Source organism: Capricornis sumatraensis, chromosome 1, assembly GCF_032405125.1.
Source record: "Capricornis sumatraensis isolate serow.1 chromosome 1, serow.2, whole genome shotgun sequence".
In the NCBI taxonomy this organism is placed as follows: Eukaryota; Metazoa; Chordata; class Mammalia; order Artiodactyla; family Bovidae; genus Capricornis; species Capricornis sumatraensis.
In genome coordinates, this window is record NC_091069.1 from 188,063,944 (window position 1) to 188,082,849 (window position 18,906).

The 18,906-nt window shown below is 38.7% G+C and overlaps 1 protein-coding gene across 1 annotated transcript in view; it reads right to left on the bottom strand.

Annotated features, from left to right (window-relative positions):
* The window catches only part of MAP3K13 (mitogen-activated protein kinase kinase kinase 13), a 119,134-nt gene that overhangs the window by 39,312 nt on the left and 60,916 nt on the right, over nucleotides 1-18,906 (bottom strand). Inside the window, exon 2 of the mRNA XM_068976898.1 lies at nucleotides 3,703-4,262. Coding sequence (XP_068832999.1) covers nucleotides 3,703-4,177 — 475 coding nt within the window. The 5' untranslated portion in view covers nucleotides 4,178-4,262. The remainder of the gene's footprint in view (nucleotides 1-3,702; nucleotides 4,263-18,906) is intronic.

Consider the following 18,906-nt stretch of genomic DNA (forward strand, 5'->3'; position numbering starts at 1 on the left):
GCAGCCTACTGAATGGGAGATCATATTTGTAAACACTATTCTGATAAGGGGTTAATATCCAAAGTGTACAAAGAACTCAAAACAACATAAAAAAGAAAACCTGATTAAAAAATAGGCAGAGGATAAATAGATAGCTGAATAGATATTTATCCAAAGAAGACATATAAACGGCCAACAGGCACATGAAAAGATGCTCAACATCACTAATCATCAAGGGTTGGCCAGGAGTAGAGAAAAGGGAGCCTTTGTGTACTGTCGATGGGAATGCAAATTGGTGCAGTCATTATGGAAAACAGTATGGAGATACCTCAAAAAACTAAAAATAGAACTATATATAGAATTACCATATGACCCAACAACTCCACTCGTGGATATTTATCTAAAGAAAACAAAAACACTCCTTAGAGACCTAAATGTAAGACCAGAGACTATAAAATTCCTAGAGGAACGCAATCCCACGCAGAATACTCTTTGGCATAAACTGCAGCAATATGTTTTTTTTTGGAGCCTAAAGTAAAGGAAATAAAAGCAAAAATAAACAAGTGGGACCTAATTAAACTTAAAAGCTTTCACAGAGCAAAGCCAAACCATTGACAAAACAAAAAGACAACCTACTGAATGGGAGAAAATACTTGCAAATATTAACATCCATCATATACGAATAGTCCATACAACTTGACATATATATACATACACACACACACATACATATATGACACAATGGAATACTACTCAGCCATAAAAAGAACAAAATTATGCCATATGCAGCAACATGGATGGACATGGAGGATGTTATGCTAAAGTGAAATATGTCAGATAGGGTAAGACAAATACTATATGGTATCATATATATTTTGGACTTCAAAAAATACAAAAAAACAAATGAATATAACTAAAAAGAAGCAGACTCACAGATATAGTGAACAAACCAGGGGCTACCAGTGGAGAGAGTGGGAGGGGCACTATAGGGGTGCAAGAATAGGAGGTACAAACTTCTGGGTATAAGATAGGCTCAAGGAAGTAATTTACAATATGGTGAATATGACCAATATTCTGCAATAACTGTAAATGGAAAGCATCCTTTAAAAATTGCATTAAAAATTAAAAAACAAATCCCTCATATACCCCACTCTTTAGAAAAGATACATGCACCCTTACATTAATTGCAACATTATTTACAATATCCAAGATTTGGAAGCAATCCAAGTGTCATGAGTAGATGAACAGATAAAAAAAGATGTGGTGTGTGTATATATATATATATATATATATGTAAACATACACACACACGTAACAGAATATTTAATTCAGTTCAGTTCAGTCACGTCCAACTCTTTGCGACCCCAAGAATCGCAGCATGCCAGGCCTCCCTGTCCATCACCATCTCCCGGAGTTCACTCAGATTCATGTCCATCGAGTCGGTGATGCCATCCAGCCATCTCATCCTCTGTTGTCCCCTTCTCCTCCTGTCCCCAATCCCTCCCAGCATCAGTCTTTTCCAACGAGTCAACTCTTCGCATGAGGTGGCCAAAGTACTGGAGTTTCAGCTTTAGCATCATTCCTTCCAAAGAAATCCCAGGGCTGATCTCCTTCAGAATGGACTGGTTGGATCTCCTCGCAGTCCAAGGGACTCTCAAGAGTCTTCTCCAACACTACAATTCAAAAGCATCAATTCTTCAGCACTCAGCTTTCTTCACAGTCCAACTCTCGCATCCATACATGACCACTGGAAAAACCATAGCCTTGACTAGACGGACGTTTGTTGGCAAAGTAATGTCTCTGCTTTTCAATATGCTATCTAGGTTGGTCATAACTTTCCTTCCAAGGAGTAAGCAAATATTACTCAGCCATAAAGAAGAATGAAATCTTGCCATTTGTGACAACCTGGATAGACCTACAGGGCTCTATGCCAAGTGAAATAAGTCAGATGGAGAAAGACAAATACTATATGATTTCACTTAAATGCGTAATCTAAAAAGTGAAACAAATAAACAAACACAGCAAAATAGAAACAGAGTCATGGATACAGAGAATAAACAGGTGGTTGTCACAGGGAAGGAAGAAGGGGAGGGGAGCGATAGGTGAGGGAGATTAAGAGGTACAAACTTTTAGGGCAAAATAAATGAGTCACAGGTGTGAAATGTACAGTGTGGGGAACACAGCCAATAATTATACAATATCTCTGTGTGGTGGCAGACAGTAGCCTGACTTGTCATGGTGATCATTCTGAAACACACAATGCACGTGTGCTCAGTTATGTCTGACTCTTCAAGACTCCACGGACTATAGCTAGCCAGATGCCTCTGTACGTGGAATTTTCCAGGCAAGAATACTGAAGTGGGTTGCCATCTGTCAAATCACCATGATGTGTACCAGGAACTAATATAGTGCTGTAGGTCAGTTATACTTCAAAAAGAAACAAACTCACAGAAAGAGAGATCAGTTTTGTGGTTACCAAAGGTGGAGAGTGGGAGAGGGGGAACTGGATGAAGGCAGTCAAAAGGTTCAAACTTTCAGTTATAAGATCAAGGGTATGTAATGTTCAACTTGATAAATATAATTAACAATGCTTATGTTATATTTGAATGTTGTTAAAAGAGTAAACCCTGAGTTCTCGTCCAAAGGGGAAAAAACAGAGGATTACTTAATTACAAGTACTAAATTGTACATCTTCACACAATTTAATATTATGCAGCTATTAAAAATGATGCTGAAAAGTATATTTCATGGTATGGGAAGGGTTCACAATATGAAATAAAAAGGAGTTACAGAATAGTATGACTTTTTTAAAGCATACATATGCACAGATATATAGGCTAACATAATATATGTACCAAAACACTATACATTGGTTATTTTCAGATTGGGGAAGCATAGATTATTTTAACTTTTTTGCGGGAACTTACTTGCAGGTTCAAAATTTTCTCTATATATCTTACTTTTATTCTCAGGAAAAACTGTTTCAAGAATATAAATAAAGTTATAAAGAACACTAGGGCCATGTGTTCTCTTTACTTCAAAAAGAGTAAGGCTTGAATTGGAATATATGAATATACATGTTATACAATGATGGGAGTTAAAATTTTACTTTTTAAAAAGCTGCAGGATCTAGAAATAATAATGTTTCTCAAGGATGGTTAGATATTTTGTTCTTTTCTCAAAACATGAGTTTTCTGAGCTTGACTATAAAATTTAAAATATTCCTTTTTGCTATTAACTAAGGCAGTCTTGTAATCTTTGGAGGCAGTACCATGCCACTTCTGTCTGGTTTTGAATTAGTCCAGTGACCATCCAACTTTTTGACTGTAAAACACTGTTAATAAAAAATTTGGAATATGCGCCTACTATGTGATTTATTTACAAGTTATGTATCTGTACAACTTTATTAAAATACTAAATATACATGTGAAAACATGCATGAGAACAGAAACTGAAAACGCTGAGTTAAAAGGAACAGGAGCTCTAACATTTTCTTCCTCACAATGTCATGGATTGTCTTCTATACACTCTACTCCGGACGTCACTGGATAACCACAAAGGATGGGCTTCAGCCAAAAAAGACCAACGCTATGTCACTCCGCTCCATTCAGAAGGTCTATAGGAGACTGACCTAGTGTATTCTTCTGCCTCTAGGTCTTTAGTTTATCAAAGGTTACCCAGTTAATGCTGGTGGTATGTTTACACAGGAAGTATCTTGCTTACCTTGCTGCTGCAATTTGTAATCAGTGGAATATGCCTTTCCAATGATATTCCATACAGGCCTTAAGCATCCAAATAGTCCTTCAAGAAACCCACCACTGCCGCTGCCTGACCTGCTGAACTGAATCTTGATGTCTTCAGTTCCGCTTGTGCCCTCTCCACCCACAGTGCTGCTGTTCCCACGAGACATGGCCATCTCCGATTCATCGTGTTCCCTTAGCTGCAGAACGCTGTTCTCAAACTGGTCCCTGGAATCCTCACTTATGCTTGTCAACACTGTTGTGGTGATGGGGCTGTTCGTGCCCTCAGCTAGCTCAGTTTGCACCATGCCCTTTTCCTGCTGGTCCTTAAGAAGCTTGAGGGAAGCGTGGCTCCCCATAGGTGCGAGGTCATCCTGTAGTCCATTGAAGGCTTTGTTTTCACTCAAAGGTAAATGTGGAGAAGAGGAGCAGCTCAGGTGCTCCTGAGGGTTGGCCATCGTGCCATGAGTGTGCCTGAGGTCCTGAGGTGACACTCAGAGGATCGTTACAGAAGAGTTCCGACGTAAGAGGGGGCTTCAGAACCTGGGGAAAACAGGAAGAGGACGTGAGATCACCCTGTCTTTAGTCAGTTACACTACTACACTTCTGATTATAACAATAAAAATGCTGAAGCAATGGGGATGGGTTAAACAGTGGTGTTGATCCACGTAATGGAATACTGTGCAGCAGTTAAAAATCATGTTGTAGAAGAGTATTTACTAACATGAGAAAATGTTCATGACGTATTAATACAAAAAATAGGTTAGAACAATATATACAACATAAGCCATTTAAAATTTTTATTATTTAAAAAGATACACAAACACATGTATAAGAAAAAAAGACTAGAAGGACACATCCAAAGAATTAATAGCTGTTAATTCTAGGTGGTTAGATTTGGGAGGGATTTATGTTGTGTTTTTCAAGATATTCTAAGCATTCTGTATCAATACACTTCTATAGAGTGAATGTCTGTGTTCCCCTCACTCCACTTACATGGTGAAAATCATTTGTGATGTTACTTGGCAGGGGGGCCTTTGGGAGGTGATTAGGTCTTGACAGTGGAGCCTTCATGAATGGGGTTACTGTCTTATGAAAAAGACCCTAGAGAACTCCTTTGCTTCTGCTGCCACGTGAGAACATAGTGAGAGGAGGGCTGTCTATGAAGCAGGAAGCAGGCCCTCACCAGACTACTGAATGTGCAAGTGCCTCAATCTTGGTTGTCTCAGCCCCCCAAAAACTGTCAGAAGTAAATGTTTGTTGTCTGACCCATCTACTTTCCAGAATAAAAAACCAGTAATCCAGTAAGTAGTATTTGCTAATTTCCCTGGTATAAATACTCCCACCAAGTCAGGTTTAAGGCTCGTAACAATAGCTTAACAACCTGCCTGCAGTTACTAAATGCAACATTATCTTTGTGGTAGTGTCATTTTCATTTTAGAGAAGTAAGGAACTTCTAAGGCTACATACTGAGAAAGTGGTGGAGCAAGAATTACAACCTAACTAAGAATTCAGATTCTCAAATTTCCTTGAATTCTTTATAACAAGGCACCTATTATGATAACCCTTCATTCTGTTAGAGTACTTTACAGGTTAAAAAATGCTATTTCCTGTGACCTTGACCTAAACACTTGATTGCCTGTGTAAGAAAGCCAGAGCACGGAATTGTCATTCCTGTCTTTCCCAGAAGAACACTGAGGCCTAGAGAGAGGCATATGCTAAAGGTCACAGAGCCAGGACCTAATCCCAAACTCTCTACTGTACCATGTGGTCTCTGTAAGACATAGTTTCTTTCTTTCAAAGCTCATATACTACTTAAGTTCAAAAGTTCAAAGCATTAGTCGCTCAGTCATGTCTGACTCTTTGTGACCTCACGGACAGAAGAGCCTGTCTACAGGCTACATGGACTGTAGCCCACCAGGCTCTTCTGTCCATGGAATTCTCCAGGCAAGAATACTGAAGTGGGTTGCCATTCCCTTCCCAACCCAAGGACTGAATCTGGGTCTCCTGCATTGCAGGCAAATATTTTAGCATCTGAGCCACTAGGGAAGCCCCAACACAGTTAACTTAAATCCTACTGAGTCATGCATGTGTGCTAAGTTGCTTCAGTCATATCTGACTCTTTGCGACCCCATGGACTGTAGACTCCAAGGCTCCTCTGTCCATGGGAGTCTCCAGGCAAGAATGCTGGAGTGGGTTGCCATGCCCTCCTCCAAGGGATCTTCTGACCCAGGGATCAAACCCACATCTCTTAAGCACCCTGCACTGGCAGGCAGGTTCTTTACCACTAGCACCACCTGGTAAGATGGCTTTCCTGGTGGCTCAGGTGGTAAAGAATCTGCTTGCAATGCAGGAGACCTGGGTTTGATCCCTGTGTCAGGAAGATCCCCTGGAGAAGGGAATCTTGCCTGGAGAATTCCACGGATAGAGGAGCCTGGTGGGCTGTATACAGCTCATGGAATCACAAAGAGTTGGACACAGCTAAGCGACTAATGCTACTTAAGGAGTTAATAATTACATCGAGGGAATTAACCGCCTGCCTACTTTCACCTCCATGACATTCATGCCACATTCTGGTCTACAGGGAATAAGAATGGGGACATGGGAAGGTAAGGAAGATATGTTTGACACTGACAGAGGAAAGGAAGTTAAGAAAGAATAAGAGTGTGAGCATGGGCAGAGAAAAAGTGACCAGGGCATGGGAGATCTGGTCAGCCAGAAATAATGAAAAAGCCAGCTGATGTTGGACAGCGGTGTGAAATAAAAGTAACTCCTTCACATACAGGCTCTGAAAGCTCATGAAACAATACAGATAATTCTTCCCTTTAAAGAAATCAGAGAGAGAACTTTAACAGGACAAAGTTAGGTTGCTGCTGCTACTGCTGCTAAGTCGCTTCAGTCGTGTCCGACCCCATAGATGGCAGCCCACCAGGCTCCCCCGTCCCTGGGATTCTCCAGGCAAGAACACTGGAGTGGGTTGCCATTTCCTTCTCCAATGCATGAAAGTGAAAAGTGAAAGTGAAGTCGCTCAGTCTTGTCTGACTCTGTGAGACCCCATGGACTGCAGCCCACCAGGCTCCTCCATCCATGGGATTTTCCAGGCAAGAGTACTGGAGTGGGGTGCCATTGCCTTGGGTTAAGTGAGACAAATTCCAGGATGTGGAGAAATTTAACGGCTGGGAAGCTAGCTGGGAATATAAGGTTGGGGAAAAGAAAGAGAGAAAAAGAAAAGCTGGAGCCCTTCATTATAGAAACAGCTGTTTGCTGAGTTGACCCCCAGCCCCATCCTCCCCATTTCCTTCCTTTTGTGTTCATCTCTAGGCTTTGGCATTACTGATGCCTTCATTTTGCTTTCTTGCTGATCTTCTGCCATGACCTTCAGCTGTCCTTTGCCTTTGGCCTCTGTTCTTGCTCTGCTTAATATCTTTCAGGATCTCTGACTTCATGCTATCTGACCTGGCCCTGTCTGAGCAGTTGCTTCCAATCCGTTTTTGCCATTGGGATTCGTGGTTATCCTTTACAGCACAGGGCATACATTATGCTGTTGGCTCACATCAGTTGATAATGCAAATACCCAAATGTATATGTGAATTTCAGCCAAACACCTATTTGTGCAAAGTGTTCTGAATTGAACTCAACTGCAGGATTTTATATTAACTCCTGGTAAATTTCCATTTTGTCCACTTCTATTCTGAGTTTCTTCTCCTTGATGACATCACACTGAAATTAGCTCATATACAAAAAGTTAGAAAGACATCAGTTTGTTTTGAATTGTAACCTCTTCTCATTTCTTCTTCTTCTTTTTTTTTTTTCCACACCTTGCACCTTGTGGGATCTCAATTCTCTAACCAGGACCGAACCTGGGCCACAGCATTGGAAGTGTCAAATCCCAACCACTAGACCACCAGAGAACTCCCATCTCTGCTGATTTCTAAGAAGTTAGTAGTGCACGTGAAGTGGACCTGCTCACATAGGCACTAGGAATGAGTCTAAAGAAGAGAACTTTACCATGGTCATCACATTCAGTTTGATATTTAGGAGATCAAGAATAACATGACCTTCAAGGAATATAGTCCAACCTACCTGTCTCACATACGAAATAAAATCCCAGAGAGACTGCTGACTTGCTCAATACAACTAATTAGTGGCAGAGCTAGAATGAGTCCTCTTTCCTTATCCTCTGGTCTTCCCCTAGTCTGGTTATTTATTCAGACAAATAGAAACAAGTAGTCACGATAGCATGATCACTGATGACAAAACAGATGATAACGCAATGTTATTCTAGATGCACTAAAGCTACATCTGAAAAAGCACCAACATCCATTTAGAGGGGTGACCCTGCATGTGTCGACACAGCAGTGAAGGGCACCCAGCTTTTGGTGATCCAGCTGCTCTGGGAGCAGGCAGAGGTGATGGAAACCTCAAGATGTGTATAAAGATGTGCAGTCAGAGAGGCTTTCCTCTGCTCACCAAGAAACCGAGTCCAATCGCAACCAACAAAGGCAGAGAAACGGAGGAGCACAGAACAAAAGGAAAGAAATCATCACCATGACTATATTCAAATGCGATCAGAGCTGACTCTACATGTAAGAGTGTAGGAGGATACACTATCTAAATTTTACCTGTGTTTGTACGCACACCCACACACTGCCACTGCACAGTGAAGGAGCTGGTAAGTGGGACCTAGGGGAGCAGACGGCGCTCCACCATCTCTTCCTCTCTCTTTGTCCTCTCAGTTCCTCTCTCTGTCCAGTCTGGGCTCGCGTACTCTCTTGGGAACTGACTGGATCTTTCAGTTCATGAGAAATCGAAGCTAGAATTTATTAGAAGGGGATAGACGCAAAACGAGGCAAGAATTTTAAACACTGAGAGTCAAATGGAAAAAGATAAGGAAGAGCAGAGGTGCAAGAGGGCAAGGTCAGCCTGTGCCCTTATCAGTACAAAGATCTATGGACAAGGCTGTAGGGGGAGGTGGTGCTGCCTCTGCCCTTATACAAGGGCTCCTGAATCTGCAGGAGTACAAGGCAGTGCCTCCCTCTGCACTTCAGGCACACTTCCTTGCCCTGTAGGCCTTCTCAGCCTCAAAAGGAGGAAGTGGTTTGTGTAAAAATTAGTAGGCAAGGGTTGGTGAAAGGGGCAGCTGTGCATTTGCCAGGGCACTGCCAGTTTCTGGAAATTACCTTGACTTCATGCCAAGATGAATTTGGCACCAAGAAAAAGAGGAAAGGAAGAGGTCAGGTGGCCAAATGGTCCTTGAGTTCTTGTGTTTTTATTATATGATACAATTGTCTCCATGTTGCTAAAGAGGATAATTTTATAATAGATCTGATTTTGAGCTTTATAGCATAAATATGAGCAAATCAAAGATTTTGGAAAATTTCTCCCACAAATGAATAAAATTCAACTGAATTCAATGAATTGACTAAAATCGAATAAAATTTGAAAGTAGGCATGATTGCTAAGATTTTTTGATTGAGCTCTTCCCAAGCTGTCTTCTCTTCAGTTGGCATTGTTTTACCTTAAAATGAACACAATACTGCTATCCCAACTTTCTGGTTACTTTTCAAAAATGGTTACTTCACATAGCTGTATTCAGAGCATAAGTGAAGTTTATGCTATTAAGGCAATCATTCCCATTTAAAAAATTGGGATTAAGTTACTTGCTCATAGTAATAATTTAAAAAAAAATCTTTCTGGGACAGATGTTTATCATGGAGATCGTGATTTGAACTTAAAAAAAATTAGATTGCTTTTTCTAATGGAACTGCAAAATTTTAAGTATATGATTATCTAAAAATCAGATCAGAAGAGTGACCTACAATTGTGGCTTCACCCCTAACTTGCTCTCTTAACTGTGAGCCGTCTACTGAAATCCCTATTTGAAAGGACAATAATAACCTCACATTGACCAAATCCACTGACCTACCTTGTCCCATCTTCTTTATAACATTTCATCCAATAATCATGCATTCAAAAATATTGATTCAGTGTGTATCATATACCTATATTTTTGGTTAAAATCATGAATGTTTAATAATATTTAACAATGCTGGAGCCAGCAAAATATAAAAATTACAAAAAGGCAACCTCCATGTTGACAGATTACTTAATGAATATGGCCTTTCCTGATAGCTCAGTGGTAAAGAATCTGCCTGCAATGCAGGAGACCTTGGTTCAATTTCTGGGTTGAAAGATCCACTGGAGAAGGGATAGGCTACCCACTCCAGTATTCTTGGGCTTCCCTTGTGGCTCAGCTGGTAAAGAATCCACCTGCAATGCGGGAGACCTGAGTTCAATTCCCTGGGTTAGGAAGATCCCCTGGAGAAGGGAAAGGCTACCCACTCCAGTATTCTGGCCTGGAGGATTCCAGGGACTGCCTAGTCCATAGGGTCGCAAAGAGTCAGACACAACTGAGCAACTTTCACTTTCACCTTCACCTATAAACACAACCAGGATTCAAGTTAAAATAAGCTTATAATGTAAGTTTTAAAATGAATAAACATGCTTCATTATAGGGCTTCCCTGATGGTTCAGTAATAATCCACCTGCCAGTGCAGGTGACAGAGGTTCGATCCCTGGTCCAGGAAGATCCCACAGGCCACAGAGCAACTAAGCCCGCATGCCACAACTCCTGACCCTGTGCTCTAGAACCTGGGAGCAACTACTGAAGCCCTCCAACTCGTGCTCTGCAACAAGAGAAGCTGCCACAGCGAAAAGTCTGCGTGCCACAGCTGGAGAGTAGCCCTGGCTCGTCACAACTAGAGAAGAACCCAAGCAGCAACGAAGACTCAGTACTGGCAAAAATGAATAAATAAATAAATGAATCATAAATTTTTTAAAAGATGCTTTTTACATAGTTACAAACTATAATCTTAATTTAAAAACCAGCAAATACACCTAAAATACACGTAAAATCAAAGGCTATACAAATTTCTTGACCAAAGGAAAGATTTCTCTACAACCTCCATAAATCTATGATAAATAATATATACTAAGTGTTACTATTCCAGAATAGAATCAACATTTTCTGACTTAAATCTGACTTTCCGTATGAAGAAGAAAATTAATAACAAAATAAATCCACTTATCTTAAAAATAAGATATAGATACATATGCCCTTAAATATTTAATACTAACGAATATAAAAATAATTATATAAGCATTTCAAGAAAGTAGGAAAGCAGGTTTAAAAGATTAACAGTGGCTTTCACTGCTGTTTTTTAAATTTTTTCTGTTTTCCTAAATTTCTAGTCTTAGCAAGAATTGCTTATTCAGAAGTTTTCAATCCAAATCTTTGCTTTTTAAAAATGTTTTCTGCTTATTTATTGGCCGAGCCACGCACACAACTTCTGGGTTCCTAGTTCCCTGACGAGGGCTTGAACCCATGCCCTCTGCAATGGAAGCCACCAGAGAAGTCCCTCTATATTCTACTTGTCCTTGAATATCTTGCTCACTATTTCTAATGATAATTTCTTATGGAAGGTTGTCTTTGTAATCCTAAATGCCAAGAGTTTGTTTTTTTTTTTTCTAAAATGCAAGAGTTTTAGTGCATTAGTGTGTAAGCCATCTGACCTTAGAACTTGGAAATCATCAAGATTTAATTAAATATGCCTTTGTCTCTTTATCTGTCTTAAGTTTCAGTTCTCTTACCTAGATTATTCTGCCTTTTCCAGCTTGATATGATTTTTACTAGTAGAAAAGGTAAAAACAAAATAGGAGTCATCAACTTTCGTTTCCTCATTGCATTAATATTCTCATAGTAATATTTTCCCAATCAACCAATTCAGAACTCTTAATGTACTTTATCATATAGAGAACAATATTGTGAAGGGTTAAGAGGGAAAGCACTGGAGGAAGATAGACCTAGATTCAAATATTAATCATTAGCTTGACCTCACTCTCTCTTTAAGCCTCAAATTTCTTTTTAAGTGGTGATAACAACAGAATTCATCTCATAGAATATATTAGATGGCTATATGAGATAATGCATATATAATACATTTATCCAGCACACAGTGAATCCTCAAGACTTCTTAGTGATTCAAACCTGTAACTAGAAAAACTAGAAAGAAAAGATATATGTCAATATGCTCAATACATATGTGAGATCAAGGCACGTGAAAAGAAGGACAAAAGGAAGACAAGAAAGCTTTCTTAAGTGAAAAAATGACAAAAGGGGAGATAGGGAAAGGATAGCTCAATTTACATAGAAATTGAGGCACATTTATTTGAAATTATAAATGAAAGCACGAAGAACCCAAAAACAAACGTGGGTTAAAAGGGCAAAAGTAAGCTGGAAAACAGAAGAGGAAAATCCCAAACATATGCAATTTTTTTTTCATATTTAGTTTCCTTTGTCTTTACAGCAGCTATTTTTTACACTCCAGGTTTTAATTAGGTTGAAGGAAAATGAGAAGGTTCTATGTAGCTATAATAATTGGGAGAATATTAATACTATATAGTTCTAATATTTGGGAAAAAAGTACACAACTCCCATTATTTTAACATTACTATATTAAATTCAGAGATAGATTCAAGAAAATATCTCTAGAGAAAGGCTGCTTATGTTTTAAACAGAACAGCAATTACAACATAGGAGAACCATGACAGAACTGTGTTCCCAAGGGAGATTACAGAATTTTCTTCCCTAGCGATCGACATGCTTCTATGTCATATTGTGTACCTATGAAGACATTTTCTCTCTTAGGGAATGCCTAATTCTACTCTTGTTTCACCCATCTTTCTGGAAATGTACTGTCTTCAGGCAGCTCGCCTTTACTTTCTTCATGAAGGCCCCATTCTTAGGGCAAAATATAAAAAAGTTTTTTATAGCTCTAGGCCTATAGAACTTTGTACAATAGCAGCTTCCCACAAATGTAGAAAAATCATAAAAAATAATCTTTAAGTGATAATCAATATTGTAGTAAAAATGTATGCTCTAGATTCAATCTGCCTGGTTTGAATCCTGACTCTGTCCATGGGGAGGTTCCTTACCTTTGTGTGTCTCAGCTTCTACAGTCAAAAACTTGGATAATAGGAGTACCAACCTCACAGGGCGGTAATGAGGGCTAAATGAAATAATACTTGCTTTATGTTAAATTAATAAACATTATTCTAAAATAAGAGAATATATCATTATTAATAATAATATTGTTGTTTTCAGTCACTAAGCTGTGTCTGACTCTTTGCAACCCCATGAACCACAGCACACTAGGCTTCCCTGTCCTTCACTATCTCCGGGAGCTTGCTCAAACTCATATCCATTGAATCAGTGATGCCATCCAGCCATCTCATCCTCTGTCGTCCTCTTCTCCTTTTGCCTTCAATCTTTCCCAGCGTCAGGGTCTTTTCAAATGAGTCTTTGCATCAGGTGGCCAAAGTATTGGCGCTTCAGCTTTAGCATCAGTCCTTCCAGCGAATATTCAGGGTTGATTTCCTTCAGGATTGACTGATTTGATCTCCTTGCTGTCCAAGGGACTCTCAAGAGTCTTCTCTAGCACCACAGTTTAAAAGCATCAATTCTTTGGCATTCAGCCTTCTTTATGGTCCAACTCTCACATCAGTATATGACTACTGGAAAAACCATAGCTTTGACTATATGGACCACATGGTTAACGATCAAATGAGCACATTATCTTTTACAACAGTTTTGTCCTTGGTCATTCTAGGGATAATCATAGAAAATGAGAAACTTAAAGTTATCCCAAAGGACGGCTATTTTTTCATGCAAAGAATCATTCATTTCCAAGGATATAAATAGAGCAGCTTAGCCCAGAAATAAGCAATGGCCCAGCCTGTATGATTTGACATCACTATTTATAGACTCCAGGTCTGAAGACCACTTTGACCCACTCTCAAAATTCTCCATGCTTTGTCTAGTTTGCAAAAAGAAAATCTTCTGGATGTAATTTTAATAATTTTAGATATTGAAAGATTAATAATCACCTAACTAGGAGAAAGTACAAGTAGCACAAGTTATTAATTTGATGCTGAGAATAAAAACATATTTAATAGAGATTTCTCTGGTGGTCCCTATGCTTATACTATACAACATGAAAATGAAATTATTCATTGCCAGCTTAGTATAATAGAGTTATTAAAGAGCTTCAGTAAGACTTCCAATGATGTATATGGAATTTCCAGTAAGGCTGTAGGTCCTACAAATGGTTTCTGGGCAAGTCTTGATTGTAACTGGCAGGCAAGAAGTTGTCAAAGGTCCTTTTGCCATCTTTGTATTGCTTTTTTAAGTCTTACTTAGGGATGGTAGAATTATAGATTGTTAGAATTGGAGGGAGCAGTCAGTGGGTGATGACTTCTATTTTTAAAGAGAAATAATTCATCCTAATTAGTTTGTAAATTTGGTGGGGGTAGAATCCAAGTATTATTTATCTCTGTACCTTGTCCCTCTTCATTTGCTCCCTATCTAGCCTTACACCTAGCATAGGACCTGATATAAGATGATGCAGTTTACTTTTTGGAGGAGAGAACTTCACATGTACACATACACACACACAAACACACACACTGAGTAACTTGATAAACAATGTGTTACTAACAACAGCTAATATTTACTGAGTGTGGTGACCCAAGGACAAAAGAGCAGATGAAACCAAGGGGGGTCTTGGAATACAGGAACAGAAAAACCAGACCCTTATCGTCCTTCCCTCTCCCATGTTGTAACTATTAACGGATTTCAGGTCCTCCTGAGCAGTATAACTTGTTTCTCCTCCTATCCCACACAGGGAGAAGGTATTTGCCTTCCTCTTCCCCCACCCAGCACACTTGCCTCACGCAATCAGCAAATGACCTGCAAGACCCCTATCCCACTCCTTGTACCCTGGGTATGAAAGTGGACTAAGGACCCTGTTTAACATCGGTTCTCCCTTGAGCTGGCCCACTGTTCTAACAGCATCTTCCACTCTAATAAACTTTATTTCCCTCTCATTCTGTCTCGTGTCCGGAAATTCTTTTCCAACTCATGCCCGGACCACGACACTGAGATTACTGTCAAACACTGCTCAAAACACTTTTCCTATATTAACTTCTCTAATCCTTACATCAACCCTTGTGAAAGGTACTATTATCACTCCTATAGCTGACAAAGGAATTGGGACACAGAGGGCTTAAAGAACTCACCAACAGCTGCTAAGTGGTAAAGACAGTAGTTGAACCCAGTTCTATTCCAATTCCAGAGCCTGAGCCTGAGCCTGAGCCTAAATCTGAGCTGAGTCCAAACCCATGCTTGTTTAGTCTCAACACTCCACTGTCAATATTATAATGGGCTTATATTTAATTAAGAAAGGCCTTAAAAAATATGGATTAGACTCACATCTTACCTCAAGGTTAAGTTCTACATTTATGATAAAAGGTAAAAATTTCTAGCAACAAGTAAAGACAAGTGGAAAATTCTAAAATATGTCCACTCTCTATAGAATTTCCTCCATTCTGTTTTAATTTGCTAAACTTCTATACTTGCACCATCCAAACAGTAGCTTCTAGGCATTTGAGGCTATTTAATGAACAATTAATTAAAATTAAATGAAATAAAAAATTCCACTCCTCAGGTACATTAATCCATTTCAAGTGGTTGGTAGCCACATGTGACTATTTACAACCATATTGGATAGTACAAAACAGAACATTTCCATCGCCACAGAATGTTCAGTTGGACAGCAGTTCTCCATATGATTCATTCACATTAACAGATTTGTTTGTTGTGAGAATTAATAAAGATTACGGTTTCCTTTTGTACATGGGAATTTGCTAAATGCAGAGAATTCTATTATCTCCTTTAAAATAACATGTGTGCTACCAAATTTTAGTAATGCCTGTGAATGAAATGATTTAAGTACAACTCATTCTAATCATGGTTTGTCAGGATCAAATTAAAGAGAGTATTTAAAAACAACTTTCCAAAGGACCATAGTCATTTATCTAAAATCTTCAGAAGAGCCAAATGATTAATTTTCAAATACTTGAAATAGTTTAAACAGTCATTTGTGAAGAATTTTAAAATTGAAATTACGATTATTGCTATTATTCTCATAATCACCGTTCCTTAAAGTTCCTAATCACAGGACTACTGTAGGTGAAGGCAGAAAACTATAGGGAGGGCTAATGGAGGGCAGGCTGCACAGGATCAGAAGTTTCCACTGAATCACCAACAACTCTCACCACTTCTCAAAGAAGACTGTATAGATAACCAGGATAAAGATTCCAGAGGGAGCAAGGAACTCCAGACTCTGGATCCAATGTTCAATTTTAATACCAAAGTAATCAAAACTGTACTAGTGAAAGATCGTACTCCTTTAGTTACTTGAAAATGAAAATCAATCAGTTGTGCCCAACTCTTTGTGACCCCATGGACTATACAGTCCATGGAATTCTCCAGGCCAGAATACTGGAGTGGGTAGCCTCCCAACCCAGGGATCAAACCCAGGTCTCCTGCATTGCAGGTGGATTCTTTACCAGCTGAGCCACAAGGGAAGCCCAAGAATACTGGAGTGGGTAGCCTGTCCCTTCTCCAGGGGATCTTCCTGACTCAGGAATTGAACCAGGGTCTCCAGCATTGCAGGCGGATTCTTTACCAACTGAGATATGAAATTTAATTTCTCCTTATTACTGTTTTTGCTCACAGAAACAGTCAGTCCTGAGCTTTATTTTTTTTAAAGTCTAACAGGGATTTATTAGAATTCTTTGAAGAATTTTAGGTGAAATTTTAAAGTACTGAAATTTTGAGAGCTCTTACAACAATCCAAAGAAGATATCCACAAGATTAGAAATGGAATTAAATTCAGATTTCACATTGACAAAGAAGAACATTATTTGCATATGAAGTTTTATATAAAGTACCTAATAAGAAAGATAATTTTAAGGTTTTACGGAAGTCGAAGATAGGGATAAAACATATAGACAGACATATTGAATTATACACAAATCATGAAGCCACTTAAAGTTTCCTGTGTGATTGATATGTTACAGAGATGTCAGAGGAAACATGAAAATGACATTGCATCAATTTACATTTTAATTAAACTCAGAGTGATACAAAAGCAATTTGTATGAAAAGCTAAATCTTCTTAGAAAAAGTTGTACCACAGACTCATCAGCTTTTAGATATAATAAATAATTTTTCATAAGTGTATCTCAGTGTTGTTGCAGCCCACCAGATTCTCAATAGTCCTAGCAAGAATTGAATTTTTCTAATGATTTTCAAAATTAAAATTATTTGTGATATTGCATTTACCAAGAGTGAATGACGCTGATTTCAGTTATATCAATTGAAAATAAAATTTCTAAAAGCAAATTTCTGATGACCTAGTAAATGAACTGGTAAGAAAAAAGTGTGGAGTTTTAATTCTTTAAAGTAATGATTCAATCAAGATGATACTCTAGAAAATATGTAATAGGACATTTTGAGCTTTACCAGGAATATAAATTTGAAATTGGCAAAGAACAATCATTTTTCACCTGTCTCACATCACTGTTTCGGAATGTGAATTTAATGTGCTAGAGAGTAATCCAAATCCATCATTTAATTATTCATTGGTGTAGTTTCCACTTCTACCCCCAATATATAGCTGAAATTTGCAAACTACTAAAGGATCCTTGGTAAGTCCCATCTGTCCAAGATGGGGATGACAAGGAAGGATATCAATAAATATTAAATACACAGTTCTAATGGAAAGAAAAATAAACGCAGAATGATAACTACTTGTGATAGTAAACAGTCAGTATGTAGTACCTCAATACAAAGATTAATATCACAGGATGGAATTTAAAGACATATTTAGTTGCTTCCCTTCAGAAATGATAATTCAATAACTCATTACAAGTGTGCATTTTCAATCATGTGTTCCTAAAAGTTGTATATGAGTCCATTTATATGAAATCCATTTATAGAAAAGACATAACCATAAAGAAAACAGAAAAATGGCTAACAGGGAAGGGACGGGGGAGAGGGGACATAGTTGGGCTTTTCTTCCCCTTAATTCCAGTACTGAGATCTGCAAAAAGCATTCCTAAAGGCAAAGATCCAAGCTGTGCTGAATAACGGCAGAATCACCAGAACACATCAATAACCTTCCAACAGGCTCCTTGGCGACTATCAGTGTTCTAAGGACACTGACACTTTTCCTGACACTTTCGCTAGAAGGCCTCGGACAAAGACAAAGCCCAGCTAGTTGTGTCAAGATGTGGCAAGCTTTGTTAAGATGCAATCACACGGCTTTAGAGTTACAGCTTTCCATTTATGCATATATTAGGATTAATTTTATATTCAGAATCTTTTAACAATCTTTAAGATAGAGATACCTCTGGGTGTTCCCAAATGAAAGTTAATAAGCATCAGTCCATAGAATTAAATAAGTTAAGAGTTTGACACAGTCAAAGTTACATGTCTTTGGAATCTAAAAGCCATTCCTAGAGTTTTTCCAAAGCCCCAGAATCAGTGCTGATTGAAGGCAGAGGTAAAGATCTAGGGTCAGGTGGCAGAAAACGGCTGAGGAAGGAGACGTTAGTTATACCCTAAGGGTTCACAGACACATAATAAACTCATGTATCCTTTCCCTCACTTACTGAGGCAAATCAAAGTGCCCTTCCCATTAAATCTGTAGGTTTTCTATTGTCCTTTTTTGATTTTCTTTCCTTTCTAGGCATGTGATCAATATCAATTTTTAAACATTATTTTACTGGATCAAAATTTTGTGGGAATACACCCCACACCTCCTCAGGGAAGATCCCACTCCACTCTATAGTTTGACTTTCATTTGAAGAATTTTTCCACAGCGTCCACAAAAAAACAAGCAGTTTCTTTAGCAAGAATGGATTTTGCAATGGGGCATCAATTCAACCTCACTAGACTGACATAAACTGAGCACCAAAATTTAAAATATGAAAATAAATACCTATGAGAAATCAGTCCTTTTGCCTAGTGAACAAAACAGCCTTCTTCTCCTAACCACTGAAATGACAGTAGAGTGAGGATGGTCCACCAACTATATCAGTACCTTGGAAATTAACCCATTTACAACGCCTTGGACAATCCAGATTTTTGGATTGATGATACATTCTGTTAGCCTACACGTTTCATCCCATGGTACAAAACTAAAGGCATGATTGGCTGTGGTCACAGGGAAACTCAAAGAAGTGTCTGATTATTTTTTAACCCCAGTAGATTCAGGTTCTG